Raw genomic sequence first — 18,740 nt, 5'->3', positions numbered from 1 at the left:
TTTTTTCATCTAGATTCAGTTGTAATGAGCAATACAGAAAATGAAACAACTGGAAATCACCATTTTTTCTTCAAGTGTTGCAGACTAGCTGCATATTTTGAGTGGTTCACAGACTGAGAGCTTAAAGGACTCCCTGCTTAGTTATATTTTAGCAAACAGCTATTTCAGAAAATGCTTTAACTGCACACTATCCTGGCAGTAATTTGTTTGATTTACGAATCTCTTCCTGAATTTGTTAGTGTGTGAACTCCTGCCTTGATTTTTGGATTTGATTTTTACTAGGTAGATGTTTTAAGTGCAAACAACCTTGAGTAACATGCAGAATATTTTTAATGCAAACTACTCTGGCAGTAATTTGTTTGATTTGTACATCTCTTCCTGAATTTGTTAATGTGTGAACTCCTGCTTTGATTTTTGAGTTTAATTTTTTTATGGGTAGACACAGGGAGAAGAGGCAGTGAGAGGCTTGCCGTATGACCGATGGGGCAGGAAGAACCTTACTCTGTTCTAGAGTGTTCTGTTGTCCTCTGCTGCTGCCCTTTTTTCAATTGACTGGAAACCAAGAGGTCCTTTGCTCATGAAGATTCATCTAGTGGCCTCAGCTTTAAAGTGAAAGTTGCATTTCTCATACTTTCTAACTTGGAGTTGTAAAAAAGATCCAGGGAAAGGGCAAAACAGTAGTAAAAGGATTTGGGTAATCACTGAAATTTTTTTTCACTCCACATTTAAGAAGCAAATGATGCAAATCAAAACACAGATACACATGATTAGAATGAAAATGATTTCCGTGTTTATGTTTGTCAGCAATATAGTTATTTACAAATAACCCATATGAAAATGTAAAAAAGCATATTACATCTTCACATGCCATCTGTATTAACTGAAAAAAGCTTAGTGACATTATTTGCAAATCTGTAGTTAATTGTACATAGACATTTTGTGCATTAAAAAGTAAATGTACATAATTTAAAATAAATTACATTACATAATTTACAAAGTAATATTAACAAAAACTTCTTAGACAGCTGCCTCCATATTTAAACAAAAATAAATATTCAGGTAGTTAAATTAACAAAAAATACACATTTAGGGGATTTATAATTTATAGAAAGACAGATTGCAAATTTAATAAAGTTATATTTTACAATGACAGATACTGATCTCTTCAAATGTCTTGATAGAAATGGACAGGAAAAAGTACCAGAAAGGAAATCTAAATGTTCACTGTCTAAAAATAAACACAAATAGATTCCTGAAAAATAGGTGGGAAAAGTTAATTGATGGTTAAAAGTAGGTAATCTAGAAACTATTAAAAACAGAAAAAAAGTGCCAAAACAATAAAACTGACATTCAATAGATTCTAAATAAAACAGAAAGTATTGATCACTGAAAACATGACTCCCACAAACCAAAAGTCTTCACACATTGACTGTTTTAAGACCTGGTAGAAGTGCAAAAAAAAATAAAACTGCAAAATTAACTCTGTTCAGTTAGCATTTGTTTTATTTACCTAATAATGCAGACATAGCCAGTTTTCAGTGTCCCTGCTAGATATAGAATTATATCACATTGCAGAGCATTCTTTTTATGAAAGAGTAACTACTTGCTTTGTCCACACTACAGTTTCAGATGCCTGAAATCCTGTCCTGCAGTCAGGGCCATCTGAGGGCAAGACCAGGTGAGACTGGAATAGGTGGGTATTGTAGTTCTCACATTTAACTAGTCCCAGGAATGATCACAGTCTGACAAGATTCCTCACAGATTTGCTCATGGACAACTGTCCTTTCAACACCTTCAATCTTAGAGGAGAAACAGAACAAGGAATGCACTTGAATTTGGTAATATTTATACAAATAGTGAGATCCCAGATCATTTGGGAAGCATGATTCTTGCAAATCTATTGAGACCCCAAATTAGCTTGATAATGGACTCCACTTTCTGAACAGTACTGGAAGGTACAGGCCTCCCTCACTGTCTCGTAGTGTGGGAAGTGAACAAGACTTGAGAAAGAGGTCGGAGGAATAGGAGGGAACTGGGCAATTCTAAAGCTAGTGTAGGAATTGACATTTTTACAGAAAAAGACTTTTTTTCCTGCATGACTTTTACATCTTTCGTTTCCCCTTTATTCATTTTTTTGATTCATGTGTTCTGTTTCAATCAAGATGTTCACATTCTCAGTGACATTTTGGTTCTAATAGCAAGGAAATATAGGTATTCTCTCTTTTTTTTTCTTATTAAAAATTTGGACATGTTCACTAGGTGACTCTGAGGAAAGTAGATGACATTAGCTGTTGACAAGAGAGTAGAGAGAGACCAACCAGAGAAAATCATCAGAAAGGACCAACGATACAGGTTGTTGGAGGAGATAAATAAATGTGTGAAAGGTGCTCTTTGCTTCCTGTAAGAGAAGTGACTTTATCTTGACATGTCCAGCAACTTAACAGGGTTTTGATTAAGCCATAATGACTGCTGAAGGTAGAGAAAAATCAAACTCCTAATGGCATGGCCTAAGACACATTACATATGGAAAAACACTAACCACATTTAAAAACAAATCTAGAGTAAAGGTCAATGTGTTTAAGTGCTATCTTCACTCATTAAGCATTTTTTCCCTTCTTTTGAATGTCCTAGGTACCTATGTATACAAAAGCCATTACTAACTTTTTTTTTTTTACAGTGCCTAGCAGAGTGTCTTACATGTGTCAATAAATATTTGCCTTGTTATAAGTAATTTGTGCTTTGTTATAAGTAATTAAAAAACCATGCTTTTATGAACTCCTTTTCAATTACTTTAAGCTACACCATAGTGTCCTCAAAAAGACTTTGAAATAAAGATTACGGTCAATATATTAGATTAAGTATTGATGAATAAGCAAATCAGCCTCTTTCAAGAAAGATCAATTACACTACTTCTATACGGTCTCTGTTGAAACAGTCCAACAAATTCATATAAAACTGTGTCAAAATGCATACCTTCATAATTATAGAATAGTAGTTCTAAATCTTTTTGGACTCACAGACCATTTTGGTAAGGCAAAAGTGTCAATAGACAAGTTACTACTATATTCCCCTCTTGCATTCTTAGAATAAACAAGAATAAGTTTTAATGAAATTCCGGTAAAATATTTAACTCATTATTGACTCATGCCAGGAACAAAAAAAGAGGCCATTTTCATGTTATAAACATGAATATAGAATATAGTCACCCCCCACTTGTCCAAAATAGCCAGATGGTTACATTCCTTTCTTTCCACCTTTCTAACAAGAGACCATCCAGTATTTATTTATCTTAACAATGAACTTCCAATATGGTCCTTAGTGTTAGGTTACATTGAACCTAATCTCATATATATATATATATATATATATATATGTATATATATATATATATGCTGTAAAATGTAATTGATTTATGAATGAAAACATCTTGTATTTTTATAACATTTTATAATTTTTGATCACTTAATTCATTTATTTTTACAATATAGGTAGGATGAGACTGATTTGTCTTCTGAATTAATGACATTTTACAATATTTTAAGTATAGTTTTAGTAGGAACAATATTTTATTCTATTCCACATTTCAAAAATATTAGGTATTGCATAAGTTTCATAAGACTGTTAACTGAATTTTTCAAGTAACAGCAATAGTTTCTTTCTCAACCATTTTGGACAAATAGAGTTTATTTTATCCAAAGAGATCAACTTGAGGATTACCTGGAAGACCCCTGAGTATATATATTGACAATCAAAGTTTTATAGTAGCAATATTACTTTTGTCTTCCTCTTCAATAAAACAGATGAAATAAATTATGTCTTTATGACTTTATTTAAATCCTTGACTTAGAATAAAATTCTCATCTTCCTGGCTACCTGTTCTCTTTGAAATGATTTACATTGCCTAATACAGTGAATGCAGAGTAAGGAATTAATGCTTACTGTATTTAGTTCTTATCAAAATACATAGAAATGTTTTCATCTGGGGGGTAATGACATCTTAACCTGATGTCTTTTGGAATCATTGCAAATACTCCAATGAACAGCAGGGGGAGTTCACACTCCAGTAATGAAGGTAAAATACCTTTCAATCCAAACCACTTTTCTAGCAACACAGCTATGTTTAAGATAAAATAGCTTTGTTACACTTTTTTTTTTCAATCCTGAAAACCTAATGTCCTCTTCTCTCCCAAAGGTTGTTGCAATAATGTTGCCTGAAAAATGGTATTGCTTTTTAATGGTACCTTTGAATTTTCTTTTCATATGAAAGAAGTCTGCTAAATTAGATATTGTTCCACTGTGCCATTCCCAGGGCTACATCTGTGAAAAATACAGGTACTTCCAGTATAATGGTAAATTTAATGACTGTAAATTTTTACCTTTGAAATTAAACACTGATCGCAAAGGGTAAATGAATGAAAACTAAAGATGACACCATAGAGAGTTAGTCTTAAAAAATATCTAGACCAGATGTCAGCAAACTATGACCTGCAAAGGTTGCCTGCTGCCTGTTTTTGTAAAGAAAGTCTTATTGGAAAGCAGCCATGTTCATTCTTTTTCTTATTCTGTATTATCTATGGCTGCATCAGCAGACTGGCCAAATTAAGAAATTGCAACATTGACCTGACTGAAAATATTTACTATCTGGTCCTTTATAGAAAAAGTTTGCCTATATATCTTGGTCTAGATATTTAATGAAGCCCTCGACAAGATATTTATTCTTCTCTTTTTAAAATTTTAGTTTTTGAAATCATACATTTAAAAGACTACTTCAAATTTTACCAGTAACAAAGACAAAAGACTATGGATTTTGAAATACTGCCTGCATGACAGTCCAATCTGAAACTGGGAAAACAAATCAGGGAGAAAGAAAGATCAACACATAATTTTGCTTTCTTTTTGTTACAAAAGTCATTACATACACTATTTTCTCCATCTGCTTGAAATTAAAAAGACAACCAGTTCCTTTTTTTCTTTTCTTTTCTTTTTTTAACAAAGATAACAAATATAAAAATCTAGTCATAAACAGCCTTCAAAGAACAATTACAAACCAACTAGAGGGGTCCACCTTTTGGAGGGTTAAAGGGTTAGGGGCGTCAACACTTAAATTACCGCCATGTTGTTGATTTCACAACAGCTGCAGTGATGAGGAAGAGTGTATACAGCAGGTGTAATAGCTGATTCCATCCTGTTGCCATCCAAACTGAACTTTACTCTCTTCAGGATACAAGAACTTGCAAATGTCTCTATGACACTCTTAGCACAGATGTCTTCATCCCATATGAAAAGAGGCAGTTTCTATGGCAATACTGGGTAAGTGCTTATCATGCTGCACTAATATAGTGCAAAAATGTGCCTTCCATATAGCAAAAAAGATGCAGGCAACCAGTTTGAAATTTAGGGAAAGTAGAAACGTATTATTATTAACACAAGTAAATTAGTTTTCCAGACAATAACCACTATAAAAGACTGAACTTGAGGACTCTTTCTTCTAAGATACTAGTACATGTCCAGCATTCATACTTTGGAGAGAGACAAGAATAAAGTCTTAGAGTCTTTGTCTCTGAAATGCAGGTCAATAAAAGCTACCATCAACCACCAAGATGCTGAATTTATTTAACAGGTTTTCTGCTTAGCTTAAAGCTTATTTTTTTATTCATTGTTAAAATTACTTACTAACAAGTAAATAATCTGACATAATAATGTGCATCATTCAATCGAGTATACATGTTGTTATGCTTGACTATAATATTGTAGAGATCTTTGTATAAACTCTTCATGCTAGAAAGTTTTACAGGTTAACACTGCAGACAGTCTTATATCAGGCATCCTAACTGGCCAATTCCTCCGCTGTTTGTTAGAGATGAAAGTGGTTTTTAGTTGGTAGATTTCAGAAAAGATGACATAAAACTCTCAGAATGCAGCATGTATTCAACTAAATCTCCTAGAATTCTCAGGTTGATGGTCCATATGTTAAGTGGCACTGTCTTGAATATCTCTAGTGGCAGTATGATTTTCACTCTTTTCTTTATGATGCTCCTTTAAGCAGTTAAAATGCATTTTAATCCACACAGTTTGGATACTTCCATGGTGGCCTCTGGATATTATTACGAAGTCGGAAGTTGAACCTGGTTGTTGCCAGGAAAAGCTACACGTTACATGTCTGCATCTCCATCATATGCTAAAGTTAAAGGTTTCAGTCGGTTGTTTTGCCTTCTTTGGGGTTTCTTTGGCTTTTTGCTGTAAAAAATTCATTAAAGTTGAGAGAAAGAAAATCAGTCTTTAAACGTAAATTTTACTGCTTGGCATAAAAAAAAAAAAAAAAAAACAGAAAAAAAACCTGATAGACCTAAATTGCCTAATAGCTTACATTGCCTAAATTCAAACTTAGAATTTGATTTTCTGATCTCTTTGGATTGCACGGTTTTATGCTCTGAATAAACTTTAAATAAACTTCAATTATTTTATTATCCTATAAAAGATAAGTTATTAGGTGAAATTCCTTTAGTAGTAACAATAGAAATAACATCATAGTATAATCATATGTATTTGGCCAGAAACCTTTATAAATAACACATAATTTATAAATAAATAATACATGTTTTAAAAGATAGTTGAATAAGATTCGATATTAACATTGTGTTTTTCTCCAGCAGTAATTCAATATAAAAATCTACAGTTCACCACAGTCCATAGAAAGCAACATTCCCTTGCATACTTGCAAGAGAAAATACTTGAGAAGATGACATTAGTGCCATTCTGGCTCATCTACAGAAAATAAATGGCTCAGATTTGGTAGCTTTTAGGCCATCTAGGACTAATGCCATGTTTATTTAGAACTTCTTGTGAACACTAAATAAATGTAGAATACTTGAGACGTTAGTTTGCTTGTGCTGTGTTACAGTCAACTGATAGTGTTTTCTCTGAAATAAAGACATTCTTTATCCCCTTAGATTTTGAAATATTTAAACACTCACCAAGCTAGATAAATCATGGAGACGATAAAGATGAGTAACACAAATGCCCCAGCTGCTACACCATAAACCCACGTCTTTAGTCTCCCATCTAAGAAGAATGGATATTAGTTATTAATCTATATTAGTTTGGTGTATAAGAGACAGTCTTTAATTATGACCAATAACCAGTCACATATAATCAATTTCTTTCAAAACTCAAAATGAATGATTGCTTTGGCACCGTTAATGATTTAATGCAAAGCTGCTATTATGAGTTAGATGCGGCTTCATGAAAGATAAGTTATCAATGAAAATTAAATTGAAAAGTAATCAATAATGTTTGAGATCAGATTTTAAGTTTGTATGTCTAAACTTCTGCTCCTTCTCATCTGAATTTTATTTCAGACTCAATACATGTGTAATACTATATAAACCCTTTATTCTGATTTTTAAATCTATATTGAGAATGGCAATTATAGAAAATGATAAAAATAATGCAATTTTAAGAAAGTCCTACAACCTAGAGTTGATATAGACAGGTATTTAAACATTAATTTTGTCATTTTAACATTTTTGTTCCAGATGAAGTGAAAGTGAATATATTTAACTTTTAGAATCAATAATCTTTTATCCAGTATACATTTACAGTGTGCTTTAAAATTGGCTTGAGACTATCTTTTGCAAAAATAACTATTTTGATTAACATATATTAATAGAAGGATCTATAAATATTTTCTTTCCTATCTTTTCTATTATATGAAATTAGACATAACAGGACCTTTTGTATAATAATTTTCTGATCTCATTCTCTTTGAACTTCTTAGTTTTATACTCTGAAAAAACTTCAAGCACAAGATGCTATTAATGATACTGCCTAATTTAATCTGATCTTCATATCAACACATATATTTTATTGCATACATCTGATTACATGATATGATATTAGTGTTAAAATTATAGATAGGGCAATTGAACTGATGGAGACTCTGATTTATTCAATATTTGAACAGCACCAAAAGCAAATTGGTACTGTAGAATTTGTTTGCCTGGAGCTAGATCAAGTTAGAGGTTCATTTGCTAGAAATAAATTGACCCCTGCTAACAGCATTTGTGGAGTTTGAGGGCAGGCTCACACAATCCAACTCTGCCCAGCCTCACTACCCCACCTGCTCCCACTGAGACTAAAGACACACCTGGAAGCCCCAGGAACCCACCCACCAGCTAAGGCACTAGAGTGCCTCTCCAGAGGAAGGAGAGCTGGTTACAGGATGTAAATTCAGTTAATATTCTAAATCTCCTTTCTTTTTAATCTGAAAGATTTTTTTTTTTTAAATTTGAGGTGAGTTTAGAATCAAAAGAGCTGCTTTGCTATTGGTTTCTCTGCCCTGAGAGTGCTTCTACAAATATTGGGGAAACTATGTATTAAGTTAAAAATAATGACAATAATGTCATCTTTAAAAAACAAAACAAAACAAAACAAAACAAAACAAGAAAACACTGGTTTTGATGTAAGGAGGTCTGCTTGAATTCTTGGTCAAGGCCAAGATTGCTTCTGGTCTTTGCCGATCCAATGTCTTGAACACTGAGAGAAGAGTTTCCCATGGTTACACAGACAAGTCAGCTTTGCAAAATAAAATAGTTTCAGCTAAAAGCCTATCCAAGGCAGTGATAATGTGGTTAAAAGCCAATTACCCAAATATTTAGCATACTTTAAAAATCCAGTACTGATTCTCCAATAAGAAAAAGTATTTTGACTTAACGTATTTAAAATAGAGATGTGTTAGTTATGCAAATTCCTTCCTTATTTTCTCATGTTTCTAATGGAATTATAAAGTTACATCTGGCTCTACCTGGAGATTTTCTTTAGTCATGACTAGTAATTCCTCCAGGGTGTGAGAAAAAGTGGCATGATCTTAGCTGCTGTATAGCCCTTAGAGCACATTTTCAAGCACCAGGTTAGCTGTAGGAATGAGTGTGTGATTAAATCCAACTGGGGAGAGAAAGCATGCAGAATAGAGAATAGCATTTCATCAGGTCTTCAAGCTTTTGCCTCTATTGGCTTTAAGTCCATTACTAGATACATTAAGAAAGATGTCTGTTTATTATGAAAAGGGCTGGTCAGCCTCTGAGTTTGGATAATCTTATCTAGAAGGAAAGGCTCTATCCTTGCCTCTGTGTATCTGGTGCTAGTACAGATTCTGTGTATTTGAGTCTTAGGACTGATATAAATTGATCTGACTACCAAGTGTCCCCTGGCAAAGGACTGCCTTCCTGATGTTCCTATTTAAGGTTCAAGCTATTGCCATTCTTATAATCAAACTAAAAATTCTGGAATGATTTTATACTCTCTTCTGTCCCAGTTCTGAACAACAAGACACTTTTTTCCCAATTCATATTTCCATTATTAGATTTCTTTGTTCAATGTAAAATTAATTATACTTGTAACTTTAGGACTGGAATTAAGATAAATAATATCAATCTCAAAACTTTTCTCAGAAGAAAGTAATGTCATTTTCTGAACTTTGAGCATGAGTACTTTTTCAGAACAGTAAAAAATAGAAGACTAGATGGCAATATCAGAATAATTGCATATAGATGACATAATAAATAGTTTACATGACAATGCTTGTTCACTTTTTTAATCATTTGGCATTAGCTAAATGTATAACTAAGGAATTCTACATCAACACTGTCCAGTCACTTCACCTGGCCCAAATGGCTGTAGAAACCAGGTCCTTCCCCGTCCTGCTGGGTTACTGGAGGGTTGGGTTGGATGTACTGCCCGACTGGTTTTCACATCTCCTCTCTTGTCCTCCACGGTGGGTATCACCACCACGGGGATAAGTGTGCATTGCTCAAGTGTGCTGTTAGAAGACATGACTTCAGTGTACCCTTCTTCACAATGGCATGTTTTTGTCTGCAGAAGAACAAGAAGATTGGCATGCAAGGTAATCTCTGAAAGCAAAACAGACCCAACTTGAAGAGAAGGCTATAAACAAGGATTGTTTGGGAATTTACTACAAGTAACCTCTGTCTTCATTCCATAAAAAAGAACAAACTTTTTGCATTAAATATTATAGAGAAATTTATTTTAAAAGTGAAAGTAAGGATATTCAGAATTGTTTATATTGATAAAAGGAGAGGTCTAAAAATAGAATTTTTGTTCCTCAAGACATGCTTTTTCTTGGGGGGGAGGTGGGGATCGATTGCACAAGAGACAGGGATGACAAAGGATGAAGCTGGCTTGTCTGCCCTGATGCATTTGCACATACCTCGCTACAGTACGAGTGGGGTTGACTACACGGTGGGTTACAAGACCTGTCAGCATCAGGCTGGCTCAACACCAAGCAGCCCCCTGCAGAATAGAAAATCATTATTTTGACAAATAATATCTCTTGCTGAGATAAAAATACACTGCTGTTAGCGACTTGTCTTTGAATCTTGAACCACTTTGGGAATCCCATGGATTTTTCTGTCGGTGGTTGACTGTGAAATATTTGGTTAACCTTGACCGCTTATTTAGCAATGCGAGGCCCTTCTTACCCAGGGATAACAGCACAATGCCTGGTACTTAGCAGGTATTCAATAAGTGTTTGTTGAAAGGCTGATTTTATAATAGCTGCTGTTTTGAAAATACTAACTGTATACAAACTATTTCTGTCAGGAGTTCCCGAAGCTAAGTCCAGCAATTGAAAAGCAGATTTAATTTTCTTTTAAAGTTAAAAATCTTTCTTGGTTATTCAAAACAGTAGTATTCATGTCCCTTGAGATAACTCTTTAATTTATGTGACCACCTCATAAGTGTATTTTTTATAATGTATATTTCTTTTTGAGTAAAATCACTCTTCCTGCTAATTTATGATATTTTGGGGGTAGAGAGAAGAAACCAAATGTATAACTACTAAGTCATTTGTTTTGCCCTATTGTTTTAACTTGATGTTGCAGCTATTTATTCCTCTTTCTTCATTTTTATTTTTTAAAATTTTTTTGGAGATAGAGTCTCACTGTGTTGCCCGGGCTAGAGTGCCGTGGCATCAGCCTAGCTCACAGCAACCTCAAACTCCTGGGCTCAAGTGATCCTTCTGCCTCAGCCTCCCGAGTAGCTGGGATTAGGGCATGGGACACAGGCATGCACCACTATGTCTGGCTAATTTTTTCTACATATTTTAGTTGGCCAATTAATTTTTTTTTATTTTTAGTAGAGACAGGGTCTCGCTCTTGCTCAGGCTGGTTTCGAACTCCTGACCTTGAGCGATCCGCCCACCTCGGCTTCCCAGAGTGCCAGGATTATAGGCATGTGCCACCTCGCCTGGCTTCCTCTTTCTTCTTTGTTTTCAAGTAGAGTATCATTTGTGCCTCAGTTGTTGTAGGTGAGGTTTAAGATGGGAACATATGTCATAAAGAAACATTGGTGACATGAAAGAAACTCATATTTTCAAACTAAATTTGTTCAGTTTAACAGAACGTTAGCAAAGGAAAGTTTTTCTTTATGGAACTGATGATCCTCTGAAATTTAATCAAATGTGTCTATTGCTAATTCTTTATCTTTTCCTCAATATTATAAATGGAAAATATTCATGGAAAAGTTGTAATGGAAAAGCAGTTAGTTATTGCAAGGCAATTGCGGTTAATTTGCCATATTGAAATTATTATCATTAAACACATGAAGAAAAAGGAAAGCAATATTTTGAGTTTCTTATAAGGAAAAATTCATAAATTAAAGCAATTGATCAAAGTAGATGTACTTTACATGCTTGCCTATTTCTCATAATCTCACCTCTCCTAAAAGATGAAAGAAGAATGCATATAGAGTTTATCACAAATCATTTACACATTGGCTTTTTGGTCCCAAACAGTATTAGGAAGAAATACCTTGGACACTTTGCTATATTAAAAAGAAACTAAAAATATGGTTTCTACAGGTAAATCTTTTAAGGTCTAACTCACTTTTGCATTGGGGAATAGCCCCAACTGCAGTGGGAAAAGAACTTTTAACATGTAGAAGAAAGGCAGACAAATATTATTTGAATCCATATTTGGAAAAAAAAATTCAAACTTGTAGGAGAAGCTATTAAATTGCCTCTGAATAATTTAAAGAAGAATGGAGACATTCATTTCTAATCTCTGAGTTTAATGGATGACCTCTATTGATATCTCCTGGTTCAGAAAACCCATTCTTCCCTGTCCATGGGCTCTTCTTAACCCCACACCTCATAGTGTGGGGTGGTCGGGGCAGATTTTTCTCCCAAATAATAATACTGTGAGAGAGCAAACAGTTTCCTAGGAGGTGTCTTTTCTTTGTTACCTACATGTCCACTGAGAGTTGCTATTATCAAGGACTTCTTAATGCATCTTTCTCATGTATAAAATTATATCTTCACAAGAATACAATTTGACATCCTGATTCAGTTTCCATAGGGATGAAATAAGTAATTAGGCTTCAATAAATCCAGGTGATTTAAAATTCAATATAAAAATTGATAGTTTTCAAAAACCACATTGATCTTGCTCCTGTTATATTACTGTATATATTAAAGTTAAATTTATAATGGACATTGCTCAAAGGCATCCAAATGCACGTTACATTTTCTCCCTACAGGAGGTTCAAAATGCAGCAGCAAGTTGGCAGGTACCCCAGAACAGGTAACTGCCAATACTCCTGCTGCTGCTATGCTATGGCGATTCCTGTAGATTAGATCTATAAAAAGAAATTACTTAAGAAGAGGCAATAAGTCCATGAGCCTGGGGTTGAGGTTCCGGTTCTGAGCTTCATTTCTTACTAGGAAATTTGCAGGGTCGTTCACTACCTATCTGGAGCCAAGTCTCTTCCACTTTCAAGGGGTCCTTGGGATCCCTTGAATTTACTGGACTCAGATAAAGAAATTCTTAGTCATTGCAGAGTAGAGTAGCTCTTTGCACATACATTTAGGTCAAGCACAATTTAAAAAAGTTCTTCCTTTGGATTTCTTCTTTGGATATAAGATAATTTTGGGATGGAGACCTACTATGTGAGTTGTTCTGATAGTCTGGGTTTAAGATTTACCAATGGGTCTTCCCTCTCAGTTAATTAAAAAAAAAAAACCCTCTAAATCATATATTTCTAAATTCAAGCAAGATATTTGGATTTGTATAATCATACTCTTTCGGTGAAATTTTTGGTTTATAATTGTAATGCCTTCAAAGCACAGAAGCAGAAACAGTAAAAAAAATTGATTTTTTTCCTTAACATGTAGTGACTTATTAATATAAAATTTCTAGGAAAAACAACATGAAAATTACTCATAATAAGCATTTATTAGAGTTAGACAATATTTTAATTAAATACATTCCAGCACTAATATCTAACAGGGGTAGGTGAGGGAAAATTTGAAATATTATGAAATAAAATAATTTGTTTGGTCACCAGACAGGTATATAGCTCAGGAGCCCTGAATCCCAGCCAGGTTTTGAATGCTGAAAGCGTATCTATGTTTCCTTCATTATTTTCTTTAACTAATGACGTGTGTATTACAGGAAGACTTTCAAAGAACAAGGAGAAATTGGAGGTTTACCTGTTACATTTACACCATCTGACCTTTGACACCAGACTGTTCGGGAAGAGCCCTTCCAAGCACTGGCCATCCACTTATACTCATAACACTGCCCATCTGTAGGGACAAGATAAACATTCTGTTACCCAAAAGGACAATCATGGGGATAGAGTATTAATAAAATATTGATGAACAACTGAAAAGTGACAAGCCGTCCATCTCTGATGATTCAAATGTCAATTTATTGTCCTGCAGTTGCCATGCAAATGTTATAAAATTGTAGCTATTTACCTAAATCCCAACTAATTTTCCATGTATTCTCTCATATCATCTGGTGGGAACCTGGGTTTTTAATTTTACTTAATTTTTTAAAAAGTATTATGAAATATCAAACATACTGACAGGTATGGAAAATAAATAAAAGAAATATTCAGTCACCAATCATGCAATTTTAACAAATATTACCATTTAGCCATATTTACTTTAGTTTTCCTTTGCTTGTTGAGGAATAAAACATAAGAAATAAACTTGACATCCTATTATATTCCTTCCTAATCTCATCTCCCTCTGTCCAGCAATACACACTATTCTGAATGAGATGTATGATTTTCTTTGCCATGTTTTTAATTCTTTTGCTATATATATGTGTGTGTTTATAGACACACATCATATACACGTAAATGATATTATTATTATATATATTATTTTTATGTAGTCTTAAATTTAAAAAATGTATCAAATTCTATATATTATTCTGAAACTTAATAGTGTCACAGATGAAATATTTCTATGTAATTTTTAATGTAGATATAGTCAATTAATTTTAACTGCTACATAGAATTCCATTGTACTAACTGCCATAATTTATTTAGCTATTTCCTCTCTTAGGTTCTTTTTAATTTTTGCTATCCAAACAAAGCATCAGTGGTCAACCTTGTGCAAGTTTCCTGGTGCTTCCTTAAGGTAAATATATAGAGGAAATCACTGTATGTTTAGCTGAAACTTTACTAAATATTGCTCTTTTTTTTTCCTCCAAAAGGTGACAATTTACACCTCCACCAGCAGTGGATACAGATTACCACTGCTCTAAACACTTATGAACATTTATAATTGCCAGATTTCAATTTTTTTTGTCAGTCTTATAGGTATGGAAAGCTATCTTGTCATTTTAAATTGAAGTTCCTTGATTGCTAAAGCTATTAAGCAGTAACACAAATGTTTATGGGGCATTTGGATTTCCTTTTAGATGAATTGTGTATTTATACCTTTTGGCCATTTTTTTTTTTCCCCATTGACATGTATGCCTTTTCTCACTGAATTGTGGGAATTCTTTATGTTAGAATAGTGATTCTCAAAGTACAGTTAAGAGACCTAAGGAGATCTTGACATCTTTTTCAGAGTGGGTATGAGGATTTCTCCCTTTCAACTACATATCTGTGTAAGGCTGGATTTTCTTCATATATATAAACTAAAATAAGGTTGCAATAGATTGAATCCAGAATCAGATAAGATAATTCAATACCTTCATTAACATAGACTTTATAGAGATTTGCAAAAATCTAAATAAGACCTCTCTTGTCATTAAAGTTATTCTCTTTTTGTTATGGGAAACTTATATTTTGGTAAATATGCCACTTATGATAACATACAATTATTTTATGATTATTTTAAATAAATCAATAAACATTTAAAACATTTATCAGTTTTCTACTTTTAAAATTATATATATATCACAAAAGAAAAGCTCTTTGGGATTCTCAACAATTTAATTTATTGTTATGGGCCAAAGTTTTAGATTTCTATTTTACACACTAATCCTGTGAAATTAATTGGTTTCACAAATATCTCTTCTTAGTCTGTGGCTTGTCCTGTAATCTCATTTGTGATCTACTTTATTGTGTAGAAGATTTAAATTGTAAGAATTTTTAATCTTTTCCACTTTCATTTGTGCTTTCGCTGTCATATTTAAGAAATCCTTCTCTACCTTGAGTTTATGAAAATATTCTCTCATATTTTTGTTAAGTGTTTTACAGTTTTATTCTTCACTTTAGGTCTATAATTTATCTAGAATATAGGTTTTTTTATATGATATATATACTTTTAAGAACTTTATATGGATAACAAATTGTGGCAACATTCTTCATCCACTCATTGTTCCTCATCAACTTTCACTTTACCACTTACCTATATAAGTTAGAATTTGTCCCTGAGATTATCCTGTTTATTAGTCTAATTGATTTATTGTTGATCAATCACTCTTTTTAACTATTAATGCTTTAGAGTAAGTCTTGATATAAAGTCATATAAGTCCCTTGAATTCTTCTCTCACTTTTCCTTCCTAAAAACATTCTGGGATCTTCTGGGTCTTTAACCTCTTCAACTTAATTTTAGAATCAATTTCTCTGATTACATTGGCAAAATTCAAATTGCATAGAATTTATAGGTAAATTTATATAAATGTTATAATATTGAAGCTTTTTATCCATGAACATTGTCTATTTCACCAATGTTTTAGTTCTTTCTTTATGTCTTCCAGTAAGATTTAAAATTTTTTTCATACCTATGTTAAATTATTTTTGTTAGATGTATTTCTTATAATTTTATTTTTATTATTAATACAATTTTCCAATTAAATTTTATACTATTTAATTTTGATAAAATAAAATTTTTAATTTAATTTTGATAAAAAAGACTATTTTGTATTTTTAAAAATTGTACAATGTTTCTGAACTGTTTTTACTTCTAAATACTTGTTTATAAATTCTCTTCATTTTTTTAAATGTAAAAGTCACAAAATATGAGAATGATGATTTTATTTTTTCATTTTCAATTATTAAAGTTTTGATTATGCTTTGGCTAGAACCTCTTTCCCTGAGTTGGAAAGAAGTAGCAAAAGTGGGCATCCATGTTTTGTTATTAATTGCAAATGAGTGTCTCTAATGTTTTCCCATATATCATGATTGTTGTAAGTTTTGGTAGATATCATTTTCTGGGTAAAAACATTTCCTTCAAGTTCAAGTTTGGTTTGTAAGTTTTTATTGTGAATGAGGATTGAATTCTATAAACATTTTTTCAATATGTATTAAAAATCCTCTCTTTTTTTTCTCTTAATATGATGAGTTGGATTAATAGATTTTTCTAATATTTGGTCATCTTTATTTCTGCAATTAACTATAATTAATCATGATATTATTAAATACATTACTGACTTTGTTAATTGACATTTTATTTTTTATGATTTTGACATCAATTTACATAGGTAACTTGATTTTTATTGACTTGTTTTATTGTCAACATTATAATATCATAGAAGTTGGGGAGATTTTCCTCACTTTTTTCCCCACTTAACTTTGTTTTCTTACCAGGGATTTCACATAAATAGAAGTTGTCTGTTTCTTTAACTTTTGGTAAAACTCATAAGTCAAGTTTAAGTCTGTCTGCATGTAAATATTTGATAGATTTGAAAACAGTGATATAATTCATGGTGTAGGTTCTCTATTACTCTTGATAAATTATAGCATTCTAAATTTAAGTTTTTACATTTATTAGCAAAAACAATTCACATTCACAGAATTATATTTTCTAAACTCTATTTGCACTTTTTTCTTCATTTATTTTACCATGGGGTAGTCTATTTTGTTAATTTGCAAAAAATAAAACAAAAAAACCCAAGCTATTTGTTTTGTTGATTATCTCTTGTTTCTTTATTTTCTATCTCATTGAACTTACAGTTACCCATACTGGTTACATTCTATTTCTTTTTTACATTAAAAAATTTCTTGAGTTGAAAGCTTAGATCATTTTTAACCTTTCTCCCTTCTATAGAAACATTTAAAGCTTCAATTTCTCCTCTAAGTACTTCTTTGCTGTATCCCAAATAACATTTAATAGGTAATGCTCTACAAGTATGGTTTTCATTTTTTACTTCCTTGTGTGCATATGGGAATTTTTTTGTAATTCTGTTATCAATTTCTAATTTTATTTCATTGTCATTTTGGGGTAAATACTTCTATTTTTTGCCTTGAGAGTTATTTCATTTATTATAACCCTTGACTCTTCTCTACCTTACCTACCCTATCCTGGGCATATGGGATGTTTTATTTAGTTGGTAAATTTAAGAAGATTAAACTGACAAGAGTGGATAATTCTATCCAATTCTTGGGTTAAGTCATCTAGGCCATTTGGTTTTTATTCTAGGTGTTCTTCAACATTTTAAACTTTCTACTCTAACTCTTTGGTAAGAAAGATAATACTTTGCCTCTTACTTGCTATTATATGCCATATTTCTTAATTATTTCAAAACACAAGTAGGAATAAAAAGATTGTTTGTTGAGCCCCATATTCTCCACTAGATATTAATTCCTTTGTTTTCATTGATACTATCCCTGTGTTATTCAGAGACAATGACAAGTAATAGTCTGTGGTTCTTGATGAATATGTCGTATATTGCCTATATTAAGTGAATGATTCCATATATGTGTATACATATATACAAAACATATAAATATATATGTTCATATATATTCTATATCAAATTTAGATTAAAATTATTAATTCTTACCAAAATTTGATTTATCAATTTCTGAGAATATAGTAAAATCCTCATTTTGCTGTGGATTTGCGTTTTTTTCCTTAATTCTGTCATTTTATTTAAATAAATTGAAGATACTATTAGATTCACACCTGATTATGACTGTTATAGGTATGCAAATAATGTGTTCCTAATTATCTCAGCCTTCTTTAATTCATAAAACTTTAATTCATAAAACTTTAATTCATAAAACTTTTTACACTATTTTATATATAATTTATGAAAGGTGGTGAGATTTCCTGTCCTCTAAATCATTAGAATTCAGAATCATACCTTTAATTCAATTCTCAGCAGTGAGATCTTAGCAAATTTACTTATTTAACAGAAAATTCTTTACCTTGTGCTTTTGCTTAACACAAAACTAAAATGAGGAGATTTCATGAATGGTAGCACTCACCATCACATGATTTTGTTTCTAACATTTGCTCTGGGCACAAATGTTGATTCTCTAGTTCTTGTATAATCACTGCTCTGGATCGGACCTGTATTCCACCAAAACCTAGATCTTCACCATTCACACAAGTCAGTTGACACAGGCTCCACGAAGACCAGTCCTTCAAATAACAGTCACCTGTAAAACAGTTCTGTAGTTTATACCCACACCCATAGAGAAAAGTCAGTCAGACAGTAATTTTAATTCTAGCCCTACTGGGGGCAATGTTTATA

At 32.3% G+C, this 18,740-nt stretch overlaps 1 protein-coding gene across 1 annotated transcript in view; it reads right to left on the bottom strand.

Moving 5' to 3' along the window:
* Positions 1 to 392: 392 nt before the first annotated feature.
* The window catches only part of THSD7A (thrombospondin type 1 domain containing 7A), a 415,402-nt gene continuing 397,054 nt past the window's right edge, over positions 393 to 18,740 (bottom strand). Inside the window, exons 23-28 of the mRNA XM_012757099.3 lie at positions 18,472 to 18,645; positions 13,505 to 13,600; positions 10,226 to 10,308; positions 9,660 to 9,870; positions 6,975 to 7,062; positions 393 to 6,237 (exon numbers count right to left, since the gene is read on the bottom strand). Of these exons, the coding sequence (XP_012612553.2) occupies positions 6,153 to 6,237; positions 6,975 to 7,062; positions 9,660 to 9,870; positions 10,226 to 10,308; positions 13,505 to 13,600; positions 18,472 to 18,645 (737 nt within the window). The 3' untranslated portion in view covers positions 393 to 6,152. The remainder of the gene's footprint in view (positions 6,238 to 6,974; positions 7,063 to 9,659; positions 9,871 to 10,225; positions 10,309 to 13,504; positions 13,601 to 18,471; positions 18,646 to 18,740) is intronic.

Source organism: Microcebus murinus, chromosome 9 (assembly GCF_040939455.1).
Source record: "Microcebus murinus isolate Inina chromosome 9, M.murinus_Inina_mat1.0, whole genome shotgun sequence".
Taxonomy (NCBI): Eukaryota; Metazoa; Chordata; class Mammalia; order Primates; family Cheirogaleidae; genus Microcebus; species Microcebus murinus.
This window is presented reverse-complemented; position numbering and strand designations above follow the sequence as displayed.